Below are 22,322 nucleotides of genomic sequence, written 5' to 3'. Positions count from 1 at the left end.
CTCGTATCGGTAGATTTACTGGCACGTGAAACAACACCCGCGGAACAAAATTCGTGTACCTTGGCGTCTCTGAAAATCGTCAAAAAGTAGTTAGAGGAACGTGAAAACAATCATCATCAACAATGAAGTCCACGGCCGCTTCCTTCCAACTCCCAGCACTTTCATATAGCCTCGTCGCAGTGACGATGCGATGTAAAGCAAATTGCAAAAGGAAATCTCCCCGACTGTATTGAACAAACACCTGACTTAAATCAATCAATCATTGACCTGCATTTAAGGCTGCCGCCCAGGTGGCAGATAACCTATCAGCTGCTTCCCTAGTCTTTTCAAATGATTTCGAAGAACTTGGAAATTCTCAGATGATTCAAATTTGCTGCTAACCGGTGGTAACAAGGTCCAGAACGTCAGCGACGTTGTACGGACATTGATAATTCTGTTCGATTCCACTCCGCTGTCCGGCTCCGTGGCTAAATGGTTAGCGTGCTGGCCTTTGGTCACAGGGTTCGCGGGTTCGATTCCCGGCAGGGTCGGGAATTTTAACCAGCATTGGTTAATTTCGCTAGCACGGGGACTGGGTGTATGTGCAGTCTTCATGATCATTTCATCCTCATCACGACGCGCAGGTCACCTACGGGAGTCAAATCAAAAGACCTGCTCCTGGCGAGCCGAACAGATCCTTGGACACTCCCGGCACTAAAAGCCATACGCCATTTCATTTCACTCTCCACTCCGCTGGTCGAGAAATGTTCTTGTCAGAGAATCCTGTGCGCTTCGTTTCGATTCCATCCGACTCGTAGCGATGGACATTTCTCTCTTCCATCTGAGATGTTAAGCATATAGAAAAAAACAAAGTCTGTTGGGTGTGATTGCATTCCATTCCTCTAAGTTGGAGCGGGCCTGTATGCAGCAATGATGGTGCAGTGGTCTGTCACAATTGTCCGACTCCACGTGTGAAGTGGACGGAAGCCGGTTGACATACGGCTAATGTAACAAGTCTTTTCCTCAAGCTTGTAAACTAACTGCTGTACTGGTGCAATCACTGACCTGACACAGCACAAACAATGACGTCGGTATTTAAAACTGTAACTGAGTTTTGTTAATTTCGACCACTGCTAGCTACCTATCTGTCGTGATGTTTTGAACACTGCATTAAATCATTCTCATGTCCGGAAACGTAATCGTCATTCGAGCAATAGGATTCTTAAAAATGAAAAATCAGAAGTTTACCTGCCACCCCAGGCGCAGGTCTATGGTGTCTACTAAGAAATCTGGGCTTAAACCATACAGTACCGCTACACGCAAATTACATACTGTAAAGGAATCCCATACAGTTCGTACCACCGAACATTTCATATCACTTTACCGGCTGATTACCTGTGATGTGTCAGCTAATGACTTTAAAATACGAGGATGAGTCAATAAATAAGTCGGAAACATGTGTGTGCCTTATACCATTTGAAATTACACGCAAGTTTTGCCAGCAGATGGCAGCATATGTATGCTTGTCGTACGATATCTCGCAGGCACTCACTCAGTCAGAGGCTCTTAGTGCACGATGGCACATGTGTTGCATGACTGTACACGAGAAGAACAGCGTGCAGTTGTACGTTTTTTGTGGGCCAAGGACGGTCCACAGAAGAAGTGCATCGTGACATGTATCCCGTCTATGGTGAAAACTATTCCTCACGGAAAGCTGTGTTCAACTGGATCCAGAAGTTTAATCCTGGAAGGGCAAGCATCAGAGATGGGGAGCGTCCTGGTCGTCCTGCAGAGGTGTCAACTGCAACCACATTGCAGCGTGTGACTTAGCCCCCAGTGATTTTCATCTGTTTGGGCCCCTAAAAATCATTTGGGTGGCCGTCATTTTGATACAGGTGATGCCGTAATCTATGAGGTTACACGTTGGCTGCGACAGCAAACAAAGGACTTCTTTGCTTCTGGCTTTCAAGGACTTGAAAAGAGATGGGATAAGTGCCTGAATGTACAGGATGAATATGTGGAAAAGTGAAATAAATGTCAGAAAGTTACTTTGAGTATTTTTGCCTCAATTCAGTTTTGCGACTTATTTATTGACTCGCCCTCGTATTTAGGAGAAGACACTCCGTACCACTTGAAAGAGCGCGAAGTATTTCGGGTGCATTACGGCCTTATTTATGTCTTCAATATGGACTTGTAGCCTATGTACGATGAGTGCTAAGTTCAGAGGCTAGTCTGGACCTCAACAGTTTCGCCAACAACCGTCATAAGTGGCCCAGGCGTCACTGAAGAGGCGTACTAGAAAATGAGGGGTGAGATAGTTTCCCGTTGCTTTCTTAACTGAGCTAGAAGTTGTTATTACATATAAGTCTGCCAAGCCCACTGAAATGCCCGCGATATTTTCACACCATTCATAACAGGGACTGGTTGCATAAAGAATGGCATTACTAGCATCACTCATACCTCATATTTTCATGTTGTCAAAGCCAAGGATGAGACTGAGGCAGGCGAATGAAAGTAACAAGTTTGTTCTAGCACACACCAGAAGACATAGCCTAGTGTAAACACTAGGTCTTGCCAGCAAAGGCATCAATATGGACTACGGTATATAAAGTTAGTAATTTATACAAGAAAATGTTCTATACACCACAGGGGTATAGTGAGTGTGGTTAGAGACTACGAATTACCGTTGCCGAGTTCCAGAGGACAAACGGAAAAATTCAACGCTCAACCCTTTGGTGTTTGTTGCAACCTTTCGGTGGCATCAATAGTGTAAAAGTATTTTCTCGCGAAACCGGCTGACGATACCGACGTTAAATTTTCGAATAGTTTTTTGAGAAATAATGACAAAACATCCGGACTTGGTGCTAAGTAATAATACATAGCTGCTTATGATGAGCTGAACATGGATGAAACCGGCTTTCACAGAATTGTAATTAACATACCAAGTATTTTTCTCAGTAAATCCTGGTACTGAATACGGGGATAATAACATCAAATACGATAAGCGTTCTGATTTCCATCACATTTTATCCAGGCTTTGGAATGGTAAAATGATTATAAATGGTTTTCAAACATTTTGGCGTGTTTAAAATCAGCTTTGGTTAAGCTCTCGTCATTTTTTCGTTTACTTTATTCTGTACTTTTATTGTTTTCGGAGTGTTTTAAAATTTTTGGTGGTTTTTTTTATCCGAGCGAATAGCAAGTTCGTCATGCGATGTTTCATTCTAAGTTTTGCGAATATGAGAGAGCTCTCAAACAGGATCTCAGGTTTCAAAGTTCTTCACGGCTCTTTATTTTTCTGCCAAACCGTTCATCATAATTGTCGTATTTACGCATTTCGTATTAGTTCTCTTTCATCTTTCAATGCTCAGTTCGTACTTTATAAAGGCGCAGATGATCTTATCTCCCTCTTCCCTCAAACACATCACCACGACTTTTATTCTGGGGTTTGGCTTTTCTAAGGCTAGTATTACACTAACAAAGGAATTTGTCAAAGATATTTTGTAAAACATTTTGTGAAAGTTAACTTTTATAAACGATTATAACATACTGCCATTGCACCATTACACAATATATAAAATACTTTATCATAATTCAGCAAAAAAGGATGGACAATTGTGCGTATGTTTGGCTACTATTATTGTTACATGTACTGTTACTGACAAAAAATCTCATAAAATACACCGGTATGTTTTAAATTAGCTAATCCATCACAGGAGAGTACAACACAATCTCTGCTTTTCATAGTAAATCTTTAAAAACTCTAAAACATTAAAAACCCACACGGTTTTATGTTATTGCACGTGAATTATAAAAAAAAGAAGTTGCTTATAATAATCACAATTTAATTAATGGAAAGTGCAAACATCATATTCAATTTCAGTTTTTCATCAAAATACTGGCTACGTAATCCATTCAATTTCTTCCACGTCCAAAACTGTGCATCCTTCCTGTATAATATTTAGCACCTCAGGTATGTTAAAATACGCGTGTGACTTTTTCGTACCAACATTTTCCTTTTTTCTTTTTCAATATTCCGTAAAGAATGGCCAAGGAGAGCAAATGTAGGAACTGTGGGTGTGGCCCGGCATTAAGGAGTATGAGGCAGGAGATGGAGGGTTTGAGGGAGATAATTAGGATTCTCTCAAAAGACAGGAAGGAAAGTAGGCCTCCTTCAAAAAAATGCACAGGATACAGTAAGTGTAAAAGAGGGATGGGAAGGAAAGGGGGGAATTGTAAAATACAGGTGGTCTAATGTTTTAAGGGGAAGGACATTGCAAGCTAAGGGCTCTATTCAGGATCAGAATTCAGGACAGGTGTCTGTGAGAAATCGGCATGAGTTACTGCAGATAGAACAACAGAGGGAAGATGAGGAACAGGGAACTGTTGCTCAGAAGCGTGGAAGTAGGAGGAAAGGAAAAGTCAGGAGAGGGAAATGTAGAGTAGAGGATAGGAAAAGACAGATGGAACAGGCACATGGGAAGGAGAAAAGGGAGGAGGAATTGGCTTCTGCAGCCACCAGAAAGATAGGCCTGAGCAGGAGGGAAGGGGATCAAATGAAGAGGGTAGAGTTGAGGTTCTGGTCATGGAGGATTACGTTGTTAGGCATGTGGGGAAAGTGTGTGGAGGAAAGGGAACCAAGGTAGAGTGTTATCCAGGAATTAGGTAAAGACAGATGTTGAGGAAAGTAGAAGAGAAGGAGGAGGAAATGGAGAAGGTGGTAGTTCTTCACGTTGGTACCAACAACGTAAGGCAAGCAGGTATAAGTACTAACATAGTTGGGCATGTGTAGGATCAGGTAAATGCAGCACGGGTGTAGTTTAAGGAAGCGGAGATTGTTATCAGTGGAATACTGTGTAGGAGAGATACTGACTGGAAGGTGATCGGGGATTTAAATGAGAATATAGTGTGGGTATATGAGAAACTGGGAGTGAAAATTCTAGATCCTAATGGGCGGGTAGGAGGTAGGGACCTGAGATCAGATGGCCTACACGTAAACTGCAGTGGTACGTTTAAGTTAGGAAATGTGTTTAGAAGGGTTATAAGGAGGTACATTCAGGGAAACGGGGTGGTCTATGGGGCGGTGATAAGGGTACAGGTATCTGGAAGTGAATTAGGGATAAAAAATTATATAATGGATGAAGACAATTTCTCACGGAACTGATGCCTATATCATAGGATAGGAATGGTGGGAGGGGGAGTATTCATGCTGGTGAAAGAAGAATTTGTAAGCTACGAAAAATGTAAAGTTGACAAACATGAAATTCTAGGTGTAAGGCTCATCTCTAAATATAATAGGCAACTTGATGTCTTTGGAGTGTACAGACCGGGAAATAGTAGCACTGACACGGATTCAGAACTATTTGATAAGATAATCAGCTATGTGGGAAACTATATGGAAGGAATGTGATTGTAGCGGGTGATCTGAATTTACCTAATGTCAATTGGAAGGTAATGCGAACGACAGGAAGAATGATTAACATATGGCAAATACGTTAATATGGAAAGGACAGATGATTCACTAAATGACGGAACCAACTAGAGGGAAGAATATTCTGGACGTGGTGCTGGTAAAACCAGATGGGCTCTATAGAGAAATGAAGTAATAGATGGTGTTAGTGATCACAAAGGTGTTTTTGTAGTACTTAAAAGTAAATCAACAAATGTGAAAGAAAGGACTAGTACCACATGGATGATCGAACAGGCATGAGGGATTTTTTAAAAAGTAACTATGTTCAGTGGAAAACGAGAAAAAATGTAAACAGACCCTGCGATGGGTTTAAGGCAATTGTTGAGGAATGTGAAAACAGATTTGTACATTTAAAGGCGGTAGCGAATGGTAAATACCCACTGCATTAAAACAGAAAAATAGAGACTAAGATGGAGGTGCAGGATGGAAAGAAATAATGTTATAAATGGCTGTGGAAGTAAGGAGTAATTGAAGGAACTTACCAGGAAATTGAATCTAGCAAAGAAGTCAGCTAACGATAACGTAATTGCAAGCGTAATTGGCAGTCATACAAATTTTAGTGAAAAATGGAAGTGTATGTGTAGGTACTTTAAGGCAAAAACAGGTTCCAAGGAGGACATTCCAGGAATCATTGATGAACAAGGGGAGTGTGTATGCGACGATCTTCAAAGGGCAGGAGTATTCTGTCAGCAGTACGTAAATATTGTTGGTTACAAGGATAATGTCCAGATAGCGTAGGTGACTAATACTAAAGACGTATTAAAATTAACATACGATGCCAGAGATATTTAAAATAAGATACAATAGTTGAAAACTAGAAAAGCAGCTGGTATTGATAAGATTTCTGGGCATATACGAAAAAGGCAATGGGTTGGGGGTGTAGTACTATATCTGAAGTACTTATTTGATTATTGTTTGCATGGAGGGGCTACACCAAATGAATAGACAGTTGCTATAGTAGTCCCTGTGTATAAAGGACAGAGTGATAGACATAGTGCTGAAAATTACAGACCAGTCAGTTTGACATGCATTGCGTGTAAGCTTTGAGATGGATTCTTTCTGATTATCTTAGACATGTTTGCGAAATCAATAACTGGTTCGACAGAAGGCAGTTTGGGTTTAGGAAAGGTTATTCCACTGAAGCTCAACTTGTAGGATTCCAGCAAGATATAGCAGGTCTCTTGGATTCAGGATGTCAAATGGACTGCATCGTGATTTGATAAGATTTCTGGGCATATACCAAAAAGACAGTTGGTTGGGATGTAGTACCATATCTGAAGTACGTATTTGATTATTGTTTGCATGAAGGGGCTACACCAAATGAATGAATGAATAAGGATGTAAAGGAGAGGGCATAAAATTCTCTAGTAAAACCCCAACTAGAGTATGGTTCCTATGTATGGGACCTTCACCAGGATTTACTTGATTCAAGAACTGAAAAAAATCCAATTGAAAACAGCTCGATTTGTTCTGGGTGTTTTCCGACAAAAGTGTAGCGGTACAAAAATGTTGCAATGTTTGGGATGGGAAGACTTGGGAGACAGGAGATGAGCTGCTCGACTAAGTGGTATGTTCCGAGCTGTCAGCGGAGAGATGGAGTGGAATGACATTATTAGGCGAATAAGTTTGAGTGGTGTCTTTAAAAGTAGGAAAAATTACAATATGAAAATAAAGTTGGAATTCAAGAGGAAAAATTTGGGCAAATTTGTAGGAAGGGGAGTTAGGGATTGAATAACTCACCAAGGGAAATGTTCAATAAATTTCCAATTTCTTTGCAATCATTTAAGAAAAGGCTAGGAAAACAACAGATAAGGAATCTGGCACCTGGGCGACTACCGTAAACGCAGATCAGTAGTGACTGAAATATACTTACTGTCTTAAATTTCTATTTTTATATTCCGGGTACATTGTGTTGAACACTTCATACTCGCAAATAAGCAGCTTTGTTTTACCAGTATTTTAAACTCTCTTTGCCCCTTCCCCCACTGAAAACCATTATTCTCCATAGTCGGCCAGGAGAAAAGAGGTTCCGTCAGCTATCTTCAGGGTTTCTTGAACGAAAACTACTTCTTTGCGGTTGTTCGACTGTCTGGTGTTTCCTTGCGCGAAGTGTCTCTGCCGGCGTAAGGTAATAGACTGCTGACTGGGCACTATTGAAACTTGTTGCAACCTGTAGGAAATGACGACAATAATAATAATAATAATAATAATAATAATAATAATAATAATAATAATAATAATAATAATAATAATGTTTACACCCTACATCGCACTAATATCTTTGATGATTTTCGGAGACGCCGAAGTGCCAGATTTTTGTCCCGCAGGTTTTGTTTTACGTGCCAGTAAATGTAACGACACGAGGATGCCGTATTTCAGCGCCTTCAAATTCCTCCGTACTCAGCCGGCATGGAACCTGCCAAGTCGAGGTCAGAAGGCCTCAACCGTCTGAGCAACTCACCCCAGCAGATTGGAAAGAAGTGATACTTTAGGATGTATCTGCCTGTCCCATGCTCAACATGCTAGCAGGCCAGATGAGGTGGCGAGGTATCATAGTGGTGTAAGCGGGTAGTAAGGTTCAGAGGAAAACCACATAGACAGAATTAGAAAGATACCTACATGTAAAACCTGACAAACTGTAGATAGCACATGCAAGGATTTCGGATGGAAAAGTCAAGTCAATATCGTTAGTTAGGAACAAGTATTATGCACAAGTCAATAATCTATTCTAAGCCGGCCCAGTTATTCGGGGAATCAGTCCTTCTAGGCACTGTTGTACCTAGCGTTGGCCATGCCGGTTACCAAGCCATGCCGCAAGAAATCCATAAGACCTGCTGCACAGCCTGGTCCCCTTGGGGTCTCTTGTACCTAGTCTCCGATCCCGGAGAATGCAGCCACGCCCATTGTGGCGGGGATCTACTGGAGGAGGCAGGAACATTGTGATGGGCCTTATTCCTCTCTGCCGGAGCCATAGATCTGTATACCGGCCACTTACGATGAGAGGCCGGAAGGCACAAACCGGCACCTACCTAGGTTCCGTGCAAGCTGTGTGGTGGTAGTCACCAGAATAGCGGTTGCAGCGTACCTGGAGCCCACAGCTACACTGACAGTGCACCCACCTCGGTACACCGGAACTGCAAGAGCTACTGAGGTAGGCGTTCAGTTTTCACCTGATTTCAGCTATTTCCTGGTGGCCTCTCCTGTTAGGTCCCTAGGTTGACTGCTTTCATGGGTGCAGTCGCAGAGATCGGCCGGACAGCCCTCTCCTATTGGGCTGGCGTCTTCTTCTTCTTCCCGTTTCCTGGGCGGCGTCTCCTTCCTGGCGTTGGTCTCTTCACGGCAGGGGAGGAGACCTCCTCCTGGTCTGGTGACCGTAAGGGCACTGGGTTTCACGCATCTTCCTCCTCCTGGCTGGTGTTGGAAGCGGGTATTGGCGTTCTGGTGTGTTCCCTGTCCTGTAGGACACATTCAGAAGTCTGCATGGTGAAGGAAGTGGTATCAGGCCGGGAGACCTTGTTAGTAGCGTCGGAACGCCAGGGGACGTCTGTCTCCACCTCTGTGGTGCCATCCTTATCTGGGAAGCTGTCCTGGTTTGCACACGTATGGTACACCCGTCCTGAGTGACCCGTGCAGCCACGGTCTGCGTCCACTTTGCAAAATATGTCCCAGGACCTGGGTCACGCCATCGTGACGCCAGGGTGCGTCCCCGTTTACCTCGGTGCTCGCACCGTAGGCCTACACTCCGGCTAAGGAGCTCAAGTCGGTACCAAACGACTTGTTGGTTAGCTTCATGACCTTCCTGGTTGTCTGTATGCCGATGGATGACGTGCCTGGCTGCGGCCTACAGTATACTTCTCGCCAGCTCCTGGTATTCTTGTATCTCGTCAATGCGTCCTACCCCGGACTTCATGATTAGACCCACTGGCAAGAAGCACTCGATGTTTGCAGATTGAGACGTCCTTCTTATGTCGTCGTGCGGATTACGTAGATTCTCGATGACGATGTCGCTCCCTGTCTCCCTGCTGAGTATAGTAGACCAGGAGTGTAGGGAGCCGTGAGTCAGTGTAGCGCCCCTGGACCTTGAACACTTCCGGGGGCTCACATCCTTCCCTGAAGTAGTAGTGGTAGTTTGATCTTCCGCAGTCGCTATGGCTCCTCCTGAAAAAGATATCCTGGAAGAGATGTAGGCCTAGTTCTGATAAGTGGTATATTGACAAAGCCATTTTTGTGTACTTAAAATTACACTATTTCAGAGAATGCTCTCTTAGAAGTACAAACCTCGTTGTACTGACAAGTACAGCCCTGGAGATTGAGAGGAACTAAACGGAGGCACGTACGTCCGTCCGCTATCACAATCAGCCCACTCCTCTCGCTTCTGTCGGCGAACTCGACGTTAGCGCCTGACGGCATAATATGGCTTCAAAATTCGAACCTGTATGGAGTAAGCCGAAGATTTCTCAATAGCGTGCAACGACATGAAGGTAAGGATACGAACTGTCGGTGTTCTTGGAACGAACGAACTGAACTAGTAGCGTTTGGCATGTAAGTCACTCTATGAATACGTACGAAGACAACCTGGGAGGGACGATTTCTTGTTGACATCGCCGTATGTTTGTTTTCCAAATGTGATAAACGGTATGAAGTAGAACATGCGTGCCACGTTTAAAAGACGAGACATCTTTTCCGCAACTCCCACGAAGAAAAGAGAATAAGAGTCGCAAAATCTTGTCTAAATGAAAGAGGTGTGTGATACCATTCCTTATCGAATAAAAGAGAGATCTTCCTTCAGCAATCATCTGTAGACAGCAAAATCGTTAAATTGTTCAATAAAGTACATACAACTTTTTGCCTGAAAAGAACTGCGATTTACTTTTATGACTACTGCTTAGCATGTGAAGCACTTTTCTACACTGAAAAGAATGAAGATTTATCTGAGAAGTACAAGAACACAAAACCTTCTTGCTGCTTTGGTAGCGCAAAGCGTAGAGGAAGCAGGTCAAATGATTGAAAACATTGTAAATTTCAATGATAAAGTGACCAATAACTTTTCCAGTCGCAAAAAAGGAGACTAGTCTTCATGTTCAAATAAAATGATCAATGATGCAGTGAAATATATTAAGAACACAACTCGTAATTGCATAGTTTCATTGGTATGTATGAGTTAAAATTTATGGTGCATAATGTTCCGAAATTTGATTCATAATTAAACTCAAATATATGACCAAAAACAACAACAACAACAACAACAACAACGGGAGAAGAATACAAAGAAGTGGATGAATGTTTGGTTGTGGATTCAGCTTCAATGCAGGTAAATACTTATTACCAGTAATTAATAATATAATTTTCACTGTGCTATATTTTGTTAAGAAGGAAGTAAATGCTGGAGTGGAGACAAACAGGACATCATTAAGATTAGTTCCAGAATTTAAGTTCCTAAGTATTAAACAGAGATAAACATAAGTATTATTTCTAAATAGTTGAGTGTGACTTGATAGAATCTGATGATGTTCTTTTAAGAATGAAACCTGTTATTCCTTGTTTAATAGTGGGATTTCTCACAGGTATGTTGTAGTATAATATTTATATTTAACTTGGGTGTTCGACTGACTGAAGAGCTTTTAAGTTACATTTACTGTGATGTATGCTGAACATTCTAATGCACCCCTACCAAACCAAACTCTCACGAGCTGCCACAGGTATATACGGTAAATGCACCCGTAGTCTTCCAGATAATATAACTTGTGAGTTATTCTTAGCATAAAATATGATTGCCTAAGCCCAATAAGGTAAATTTATAACTGAATAGTACAATAAGGACTTTTTTTCTGTTGTACTCTTTTCTCAGAATGATTTCAAAAGGGATATTGTTGACGGTTGCTTTAAATATATCTTGACACCTTTACCAGTACTCAGTCATTAAATTTCAGTAGTCAACCATTATAGTCCCTTTAGTAAGCCAGCTGTTCGTTCTCGAGATATAATTATGTTACATTATGTGAAAATGTACGTGTTTTGATTGTTTTAATCTCGGAGATGGTAATACAAAAATTAATTATAACAATAATACAAATAGAACAGTAGTCAAAATTCCACAATTATGAGGTATTCAGCTTTACATACATTTCCTGATGAACTGAGCAAACAGAATAGCGTGCGACTTGAATACCTAACACAACAATGCACTAAATTATCAACACATTATTTACATTACTGCAATACTGTACAATATTTTCACACTTAAAACACTTAAAACTCAGCATAAAAAGAATTCCAGGGAGGAACGGTCAGAGAAACTTAACTTTAATGTTATTGTACTTGAGCCCATGTTTTAACAATGAAAATGAAATGGCGTATGGCTTTTAGTGCCGGGAGTGTCCGAGGACATGTTCGGCTCGCCAGGTGCAGGTCTTTTGATTTGACACCCGTAGGTGACCTGCGCGTCGTGATGAGGATGAAATGATGATGAAGACGATACATACACCCAGCCCTCGAGCCGGCGAAATTAACCAATGATGGTTAAAATTCCCGACCCTACCGGGAATCGAACCCGAGACCCCTCTGACCAAAGGCCAGAACGCTAACCATATAGCCATGGAGCCGGACGTTTTAACAATATTTACACTAAAATGGTGACCCAGATATGAAGTCAAAGGACAAAATTTTGAACTTCGTGTATTTTAAATGGGACCATTTTGTGAAGTTTTCACAACCAAAAATTTTCAGATCGCCATCTTCAATGTCACTTCCCAATTCTTCCTGACATTCTGTATAATTAATAGCTCGAATATCACTAGGAATTCTTCTGTGTATTTCAGGGAGTTTCCTTCGATGAACTCTATTTTTATTGCTTTTGTTTCCTTTAATCTTCTTTCTTCTGTCACTTTCTTCCTTTCCTCTCTTTTCTTATACAAATTTTCTTCTTTTTGTTTATTTTGCTGTTCTTTCGTACAATACCATTCTCTCCATGCAATTGTTGGAATTGCCTTGGGTGGTATCTTCGGTATATTCCCCCTACATTCTAATGCCTTCTTCTGCTTCGCTTTTGTGGACATCGGGATAGGAGACGGAAAATACAAATAATACAGTGGATAGTGGTGCAGGCATGGCTCCTGAAGACGATAAAGATGATAACTGCAAGAAAGGAGAGGAATCAGGGGTTCCACACTCAGAATTTTCGGCCGTAATTATAATTGAAAGGTCGCTAACTTTCGCAGAAAGCGTGGGACGTGAGGTGCCTGAATTTTGAGGTGTGATAGTCAAGTTATCACCTGATAAAGTCACTGAATTTGAAGATGGACCAGGGGTAAGCAGGGATAGAGTTAGGGCAGGGCAATGACTAACAAAAGGTGTGTTCTGAACTTCATAAAGTCCTGGTTCAATATCAAAATCAAGTAAATCTGCATCACTTCAAATTTGACTGTCAAACACTGTGGCAGGCCTCTCAGATGTAAACTTTCTCATTGCTGTATTTACAGTTTCAAGAATGACATCAACATCTTGCCCTTTTAAAGTTAATTAATTCCTCAACTCGTGAATAACTTCCTTAGCTGTGTCAAAATCTTCATATTTCAGCCCGGTTTGTGGTGCTGTATTTGTGACATTTAAGCTTTCTAATTGATTTTGAACACATTTATAATAATCCACAGCACTAGGATGAAATGGGTATAGCCCAAATTTTCTGGATCCAGTTTGAATTGAGGTGGGGAGATTTTTGTGTCCAAGGACCTTGGCTAGAAGTGGACAGAAGTTAGAATTCGTCAGAATACTATTCATATTCTTAGGATCATTCTGACAATCTCGAATAGTCTTTGTATACCCTGATTTAAGAGGTATTTAAGGTAGATTGAGAAATCAATACTTTTTGAGTGCAAATCAAATGTTTTAGTTAACTACAACCCTAAGATGCTCATTCTAGGGCCCCTTGGTTTCATTCGTGATATGCATGATGTGCGTTGTGTTCTGTGGTAAACAGCACAGAATGATGTTTCTCTCTGAACAAGGTAAGGTACGAGTGTATTCTGCCCGAAGGCAGGTCCGAACCTCCGTAGAGGTGTGCCTGAGCCGGAGTTTACGTACGGTAGGGTGGCCAGTTTCTTTCCGCTCCTCCATTCCCTTAACTACCCACCAACAGCGCGTGGCATCCCATCCAAATCTTTACCACGCCCAATGTTGCTTAACTTCGGAGATCTCACGAGATACGGTTTTTCAACATGGCTACGGCCGTTGGATTTCTCTCCGAACATTCCCTAATTAATTCCATCGTGAGATGTGTTCGGTGGCCACAAACAAGTAGTAAAATGGGTTTCGGAATTAGACTGTCAGCTAACCACCTATCATCACCATTTATACAGTAATGTACTAAAAGAAAACGTCACTCTTCGTCCGCCCACTGTCAGACCTCCCCAAAAGCCAACTCTCAGTCATACTGCTGACAACGTCCTTGGGTGGTCTGATGTAAGGAAACACAACCATAGGTGTTACAGTCTCCCCACTTGCAGTGAACACTAAAAGCATTGTGATGATTTCCTTCTCATCTCCACGCTGTATATCGTATATGTTTTTCCACCCTTTGGGAGTAATTACCTTCCCTGTCTTTGGGCACATACTGAAGCTAGTTTCGTCCCCATTTAACATTCGCTCTGGATCCTCTAACATGTCCTTTGCACCATTTTCCTCCAAATACTCACGCAAGTCGCGAAACCACTCTCGAATTCATTATTATGACACCACAGCCTTCCCTCTTGAAATTCCTTCTGCGGTGCGCACATTTAAAACAGGATGCCGCCTTAAAAACGCAGAATACCACTTGTTCCCTCGCCGGTTGTCTTTGAATAGTGTCTTCAGCTGTAACAATATCCTTCACAGCATTTAAAAGGTGATCCTCTTTTCTAGCAAATCTGCACTTTGCTAACGTGATTAGCCACATAACTATTTTCAGTTATTTTGTTTCAGTCAGAATTGTGCAAGGCCCCATTTTCCGTGGTCCCTCCTCAACTTTGTTATGAAGACGGTCTTGTAGGGTCCCTCTTGGCACACCGAACCTCCTGCTCACTTCTCAAATTGGCATTTCATTCTCGCGGATGGCCTGGAATTCTTGTACGAGAGCATCCTCATGGTACTGGTGAATAGGCCTCTTGGTCCCTGGTAGTTTTTGGATAGCACTGCCTACAAATCCTGTAAGAAATTGTACAGTTGTTTCATATAGTAAGAGCTCGTGATGAAATTAGCTGAAGGGGAACATCATGGCTGGCTGCTGGCTTACATCATACCAATAGTCAACCGTTAGTTTGATATGCAGCTAACTACTGGTATTATTGAGTGACCCGCACATATCTCACGCGCTATAGAAACAGGTTTATTCTGATTACAGACAGAAAAACATCATGCTATAATATATTGCATGAGGCCAAAGTACAGTACTCAGCCTCCCAGGCCGAGTACTGGATGTTGATACTGCCGATGTCCCTATAATCAACCCCCCAAAAATATAGGTTAGAAAGTTCAGAAACACAACAGATGCTCGAGAAAACCGATTGACTTGTATTAAAAGTAAGCATAATACTGATCTCTCAATCAATCGGATGCAGTTAGTAAAAAAAAGAACAGCACATGATCTTCAACTGCCATGATGCCGCTACGAAGCAAACCAGGAGTCTCCTTAGGAGTTTCATGTTATCCCCGTAGGGGACAACACGTTCAAATATTTGAATCAAGAATGGCTGAGTACTGGGACTCTGTTTATTGTATAGTTATGTTTCAAGAAAATGTATTACAAGGAAATATACCACAACATAGCTGACTACTGGGGGCCTGAGGATCTCAGGCACAGTTACCCTACTCTCACGGCCATTTTTGTATTACGCTGAACAATTTTTCTTCCGATGCATGGAGTCTATCGTAAACGGTTTAGGCAGTGTAGCCAACAAAGCGCTCGAATGGCCGCTTTTTCCTTAACTACCTTCATTATAATCGCCACAACTTAGCTTCTTTTTTTGTCATAAATTACTGCTTTACACCTGCAATTTACTGAATAAATGAGCTATGCAATGGTGGAAAGTGCATCAAAATCCATACGGTGTTTCTCGATATTGGCCCATACAGACGCCTACCAGGGACTTTATTTTATAATATATTTAGAAAAGTATTGATATATAACAGTGTATACTGGTAACGAAGGCTATTGCACTTGATGTTTAACATCAAATAAATGATTCGATGATTCGATTCGATGACTGAATTCGGCTGATTTAATTTGTACTCTTTTATCTTCTCATCTAACGTAAAGCATCTACCTTTCATACGATATGAAGTTTAGTAGTATTCCGTGTGTCAAATGTTATCATAATAGTCATTTGAGAATTTGCGTGAAATATTGATGCACAATTGTAATACAATTGTAATACGTACGGTATTGGATTTCAAGGCAGTGTGACGTATGCCCTCCAAATACATAAATTGCTCTTTGAATGGTTAATCACACTGTAACACATTCATCATTACCTTGTTAACTGCAGGAGCAGTATAATTATAGCCCATCTCTTATCTACTATTGTTTTACAGGCTCCCTCCAAATTACTGTTAAAGCAAACTGGAAAATCCAGTGGCAGTGCTAGTGCTGTAAAACTTCACTCTGCTCGAAGTGAATTATCAGAAGCTATTGTAGGTGATGACGACAATTGGACAAAAGTAAAGACACTTTTAAAGCCAGAGGATCAACTAGAACTAACTGATGAGGTGAGCAATAAGCTTGTTTCTTAATAATGATAAAGGTACTGTGTTTTCTTATTTAGTTTTCACTTTTAAATAGTCTGCACTGACTCTTTAATTTTTATTCGGTCACCAATAGAGATGCTTCTCCTTTCTTTTTTTTCTTCCCGAATCTAGATTACCTCGTATCTACCTTGACATCAACATTATGTTCTGTGTATTATTTGTGAGTATTGAAAGAATATTTCTGAGTCATCAAAAAATTAATGAAACAAATATACTTCATCCACTATCCCTTGTACTCATGGTGTCCTGCATTTCCTTCGTACCACATCAGTTAGCATAATTGACATATCTTGTTATAAAATTACAAAACATTAGCACATACCACAATATTGCTGAAGAATGCCAGATGAGACAGTCACCCCTTATATTGAAGTTGTATGTTAGCTACAGTTTAGCAACAGCCTAAAAACACTGGTCCCTGTGCATATTATAAGTAAATACTAGCAGACAGGTGCAAAATATAATACAATAATAATGTCCCTGAACACATTGACATACTGTTACAAGTTACACAAGCACAGAAGTGATATAGTACAGCCACTTGGAGATTACTGGATAGGGTTTAGTTTACAGCTGATCCACCATTCTTCTATACAGCTTATATTGAATGGACATGAATAATGTTAGAGAAGAGCTGTGTCATGAAGAGGCAGATTTGCATGGTGGGCAAGATCATTTTGGTCATAATTTCATACCTCACTCCTTTTCAGATTAATACTTCCCTAACACACTTATTATCAAGAACTAACCATTAGCTTAGTAAAGTTACACTAAGGCTAAATAGCAGTAGGATCCCAACCCAGTTTTACCATATTTTTACTCATGGAGTTAAGTGTTCCAGCACATTGATTCCTTCGTTTAAACACATCTGAGAATGCAACTGAACAAAACAGGTATTTTGGTGTGACACATTATGAAAAATGTAACACATTACTTGACCCTTGTTATGAATAAGAGTATTTAAATATTCTGTCTCTTGTACATATAAGTCTAGTGTCACTAGGTCAGATGACAATGGATCAGTAAATAGATCTTCTCTGTCCTATACATTGAAAACGAATAGTAGGTACATGGATGTGGATGGTCACTACCAGTGTAATGGAACTCCATTATTATGAAATTGTACTGCTACAATACTCAAAGCTCAAATTCGTTTCCAGTAAGATATGCCATTACTAGTTACTAGCACTACGTCATCTGATAAGTGTTAGAACAAGTTTTTTTTCTCGTCACGCTGTATCTGTATCATCTTGCGCTTTGCAGTATGAAAGAAGCAGAGTGATGCTAATAATACCATTCTTTATACAGTCACACACTGACACTTCTAGGATCAGGTGGTATTTACATTTCACTGGGCTTGGAAGGGTGGTATGTAATAGCAGCTCTATCTTGGTGAACGAGGCTACGAGAAACTATATCGCCACTCATTTCCCTAATACTCCTCTTCAATTATTATACCTGAACTTTATATGGCAGTCTCTCGCATAATGGCACATCCTAAATAGTTTTAAAAAGTTCATTTCAGACAACATTTCAGTAGTGGGTTCCTATTACATAATCATCTTGGTGAACGAGGCTACGATAGGGTACGAGGCCACACTAGATAACAACCTGTAATTTAGGACTGCGTGAAAGAATAAATATCTCTTTCTTTTTAATAGTATTATTAAAATATCAATAGGTTTGTTGATAAAATACTTACAAAGACGGGATATTAAAAAAGAGTAGTAACTTCGGCAGTGGTTATAGTCTATTAGTGCAGGCATTTGATAGGGTATTTCAAATAGCAGTTCAACGGTCTACATTTATCACGAAGGTAATAACTTCCTTAAATAACGCGATACTGTTGTCAATTTTGTTTAGAGAAAGGATTTCAACAGAATAGACAGTATTTCACTGGCGAAATAGTTAACAGTCGTAATTGTTATTGATTATTGTCGCTCTTCGTATTCAAACATTGGCATTGTTGGATACAGTCCTGAACAAAGGGTGTAGTGTATCAAGAAAATATAAATACAAATCAGCTGATTCTTGTATTCCGATCATTTGTAGTTATGAGTAGGAAGTTAAAGTATCCGTAATTTATATTTCACACCCTCAACATTTCAGTATTTATGAGCGATTAGCTAATAATCAAGTTCCTACATTCCAATAATTGCAATTCAAGTCCCTGGCGTAGTTTAAACAGAATTACTTTTGAGAAATTATTGTAAACAACCTCATATTTTTCAACATTTAAGGGAAAATAATAGTAATCCACCATCTGTAATAATCATATAACCACATTTCAGTTGATAATTGTGGTGTAGATACGGTATATTAGATAGTATCCTGCCTGTTATATTCGTGTGTATTTTTGTGCAAACGGCAGGTTTAATTTCTATTACAGCATAGTAAGATAAAGTAGTACTAATATTAATCTGTCTACGTGTTTAACTTTGTTGGTAATCTTTGAGTACTTTCCGGTAGTTCTTGTGAATATCTAATTTAAGCCTAATTGGAATTTTCATTTCTATTTGTGCTCAGTAACAACCTAGGATGAGTCTGAACGTAGTTTAAACATTATGTAGTGTAGTATGGTAACTTACGTATTAGAAATTAGAGTGCCTATTCTATAATTTTGAGCAGTTTTGCGAATTTCGAAATTTAAGGGGGCACATACAGCTTAAGTGGTCAAGAAATTGATTTTTCTATTTTGTTATGTGATTTTAGATTATACTCTTCTGTGTAATTCCATGAAAGAATTACATTAATATCTGTAATAGTTTTTGAGTTATGGCCTAGAACCTGATTTATATCCTTGCAGGCATCTCCATTCTGCTGTCACATAGATCGGAACGCGTTCATGCCTTGTTTCCAAGTTATTACTATAAGCAAATTCACATTTGCCACGGGAACTGATTGTCATATGACTTGCTCACTTTCTCACACTTCCATGGCACTGGTAGCGACATCTACTTCCTTTTATTCTTGTTTGTTACCATGCCTACAAAAGATCAGCTGTTTGCAGATATGCATATGTGACTTCTGTTTTTATTATGTAAATCTATTGTCTAGCAAGTTGTGTTTTAAAGTGAAACATGGGAAAGAGGAAATCTTCCTGTTTATTATGGGAATACTATCAGGGAAAACTGCAATTCTGTAGATGAGATGAGGAAGCCGATTTGGCCTGTGTGGTACCACAAAACATCCTCAGATGGCAAACCATACCATAATTTCTGCCCAAAAGGGACCTAATTCTTGGTGCTCTTACCGAAATGCCGTAGTGGAAGGGCAAGTTCAGGCTTAAAAAGACAAAAATAACATATCCCTTTCTATAATGGAGGTTGTCAAACCTGTGTTTAAAGATTTAGTTAAAACAGATCTCCTGAAGATGTGTGTAGGAGGCCACATCCAGAACAATAATGAATCCGTAAACTCCAAAATTTGGAGAATTTGCCCAAAATGGCTTTGCAGGGCATAAAGTAGTAGGTATACCAGTAAATGCTGCTGTTATGACTTTCAATGATGATATGCGGAGTAGATTGAAAGTTCTTGAAGAGCTACAACTTGTTCCTGGAGAGTACTACCTCCAGGCTTTCAGCCATATGAATGCTCAACGAGTCACTTACAGCCTTAAAAGAGCTCAACAATCGACAAAGGAGGCAAGGAAAGTAAGGAGAAAACTAAGGATGGAAAAAGCATCCCAGAGAAACTCACAAAAGGGAATCATGTATGCACCAGGGATGTTCTATAGTTCATTCATTTCAGTTGTAACTTTAATGCTCATTTACTGCAACTTGAGTTTTTCAAAACGGTTTCCTTTGTAACATGAACAGTTTTCAAGATATGAGCATGAAACTTTGTACTTTACATCACTTTCTAGTGTTCTAAAAAGCGAATTAATTTTGTAGTAATATCATGGCCAGATCTTTTTTTAAAAATGTTTTTTGAAATAAATTTACCAAAAACGAATGATAGGAAGGATTGTTTTAAAAATATTACTTAAAAATAAAATGTTTTAGAAAACTTAATTCAGTTTATTTTTCAAATATTTGGGAGTGTATACAATCAAAAAATATTAGAATCAGCCCAAAATTGTGGATGATACGAGGGAAACGCTACTCTTGTGTGAAAAAACTGCAAAATTCGAAATGCCCAAAAACATCTTTAAAAATTTTAATTTTCTAAACATTGATAAATATGTAGGTTTACAAGGATCTTTCAGTCATGTATGCAAAAGTTTAGCTAAGAAGGCCGTGTGGAAGCTGTAAAAATGGAAATTGAATGTTACCTATTTTAGATAGGTTTGAGCTGCATGTGCCCCCTTAATGGTAATTTTCTTTTATGTTTGTGCTTGGTAATAACCTGTTGTAATTAGAATAAGTCTCAACTTAGTTTAAAATTATTGTAGTGTATTTTAGTACTGTACTTAGTCTGAATGTAGTTTAAAATTATTGCAGTGTATTATAGCATCTTATTAGAAAGTAGTGTGTTTACTGTGTAATATTTGTGTAGTATAGTACCGTTTCTGTGGTATCTGTAGTAACTCTCTTACTAGAATTCTGTTGTTGTAAGTAGGATAGACTTAACTGCAGTTAAGAATTGTGTAATTCTTGTATATTATTCTCTGTTTCCAGTAATTAACAGCAATTTTCATCCTGTTAGCGTGTTGTAGGAATAAAAAATCGTACAATTAAGTAGTATTTTAGTGTAGCAATAGCTTATATTAATTAACTTATTGTATTGTGATCTTTGTGAACTAACCTAGACAATATTTCTTTCCTTTCATTTTTATTTTGCACAGAATAAGTAATCTTATTTTTCCTTTTCTTTTCATTATTTAGTAAAGAATGGCTAAGGAGTGCGAGTGGAGGAACTGTGGGCGTGGCCAGGCATTAAGGATTATGAGGGAGGAGTTGGAGAGCTTGAGGGAGATAATTAGGATTCTCTCAGAGGACAGGGAGGAAAGTAGCCCTCCCTTAAACAATGTACAGGATACTGAACCCTTTAGGTCCATATTGAGGGATACCTACCTTCCTTACCTATCAGCAAAGTTCATGAGATCTGTCTCTTGGGTCGTTTCGGGTTCTTCGTCACTTGCTGAGGTAAAGGTAGGGTTCATTAATTCTAATCTATCTACTGGAATGAAAGGTCTGTTTAAAAGATTCCTATTTATTCAGGAAATTCTGAAGCATCATGGTATGTCAACAGTATCAGAGAAGTCAATTGTGTCCACTGGACACCACAATCACTTTTACATAAACGTCAGAACACTGGTGTGAGACTTTAACGTAACTGCCTGATGGGCATTCTTACTAGAAACCATTGTCTCAATTATTAATCATTTAAGAAAGGAAAGTCTGGAAATCCTTAAATTCGGCTTCCATGTGAGACCACATGTACCATCATAGTGATTCGTTATGGTCCAGCCCTCTTAACACGAACTCTGGACTCTGAGTATAATTAAGGCCGTCCAATCGGTGTGTGCCACACAGTGGTTCTACGGCATGGACCCTTAATTGAATCGATGTGACCTGCGTCTATGTCATGGACCGACATCTAATCTTCTAAGTTACTTTAAAGTCATTGTGGATGATGACCGCAAGGAAATGATGCTACGATGGCATATGGCCCTAATCTAAGTCACTGAGGTTGATGACCCCCTGACCATCCAAGTTTCTAGGCTGAAGGCTAAACACAATTAAGTTACATCGGTTGATGACCAAAGTTCCACTTTACTATCCCCAGCACATTCACTGCTCAATCAATCAAAGTTCAATAATTACAACAATAGCAATGCTCACAAACATTGTGGCAGTAAAAATCCATTTCCTTCGGATATGTCCCCTTAATCGTTACTTTACATGTTAATATTCCCCAGAAAACAAACTAAAATTTCCAGAATGCATCTCCAAGTTATTCGCTTGATTTAAGTTATTTCAAATGCGGTTTCACTGAATTTAATAATTAAATAAATTTAAATGATTTAACGAAATATTAACGAACAACAAATTTTATCTCCGCGGACTCTGGTTTCTTCACAACTTTCTACGCAGCTGTGATGTGAGTTCAATATTGCGATGTTTATCTGGCTGGAAAAGAATTTTACATAATT

The 22,322-nt window shown here is 39.7% G+C and overlaps 1 protein-coding gene across 1 annotated transcript in view; it reads left to right on the top strand.

The window, feature by feature from the left end:
- Positions 1 to 15,216: 15,216 nt before the first annotated feature.
- Positions 15,217 to 22,322, top strand: part of LOC136863521 (dynein intermediate chain 2, ciliary-like) — a 234,239-nt gene continuing 227,133 nt past the window's right edge. Inside the window, exons 1-2 of the mRNA XM_068225982.1 lie at positions 15,217 to 15,306; positions 16,013 to 16,186. Of these exons, the coding sequence (XP_068082083.1) occupies positions 15,217 to 15,306; positions 16,013 to 16,186 (264 nt within the window). The remainder of the gene's footprint in view (positions 15,307 to 16,012; positions 16,187 to 22,322) is intronic.

The sequence above is a fragment of the Anabrus simplex genome, chromosome 2 (genome assembly GCF_040414725.1).
Source record: "Anabrus simplex isolate iqAnaSimp1 chromosome 2, ASM4041472v1, whole genome shotgun sequence".
In the NCBI taxonomy this organism is placed as follows: domain Eukaryota; kingdom Metazoa; phylum Arthropoda; class Insecta; order Orthoptera; family Tettigoniidae; genus Anabrus; species Anabrus simplex.
The sequence above is the reverse complement of the archived record's forward strand: the minus strand, read 5'-3'. Positions and strand labels throughout refer to the sequence as shown.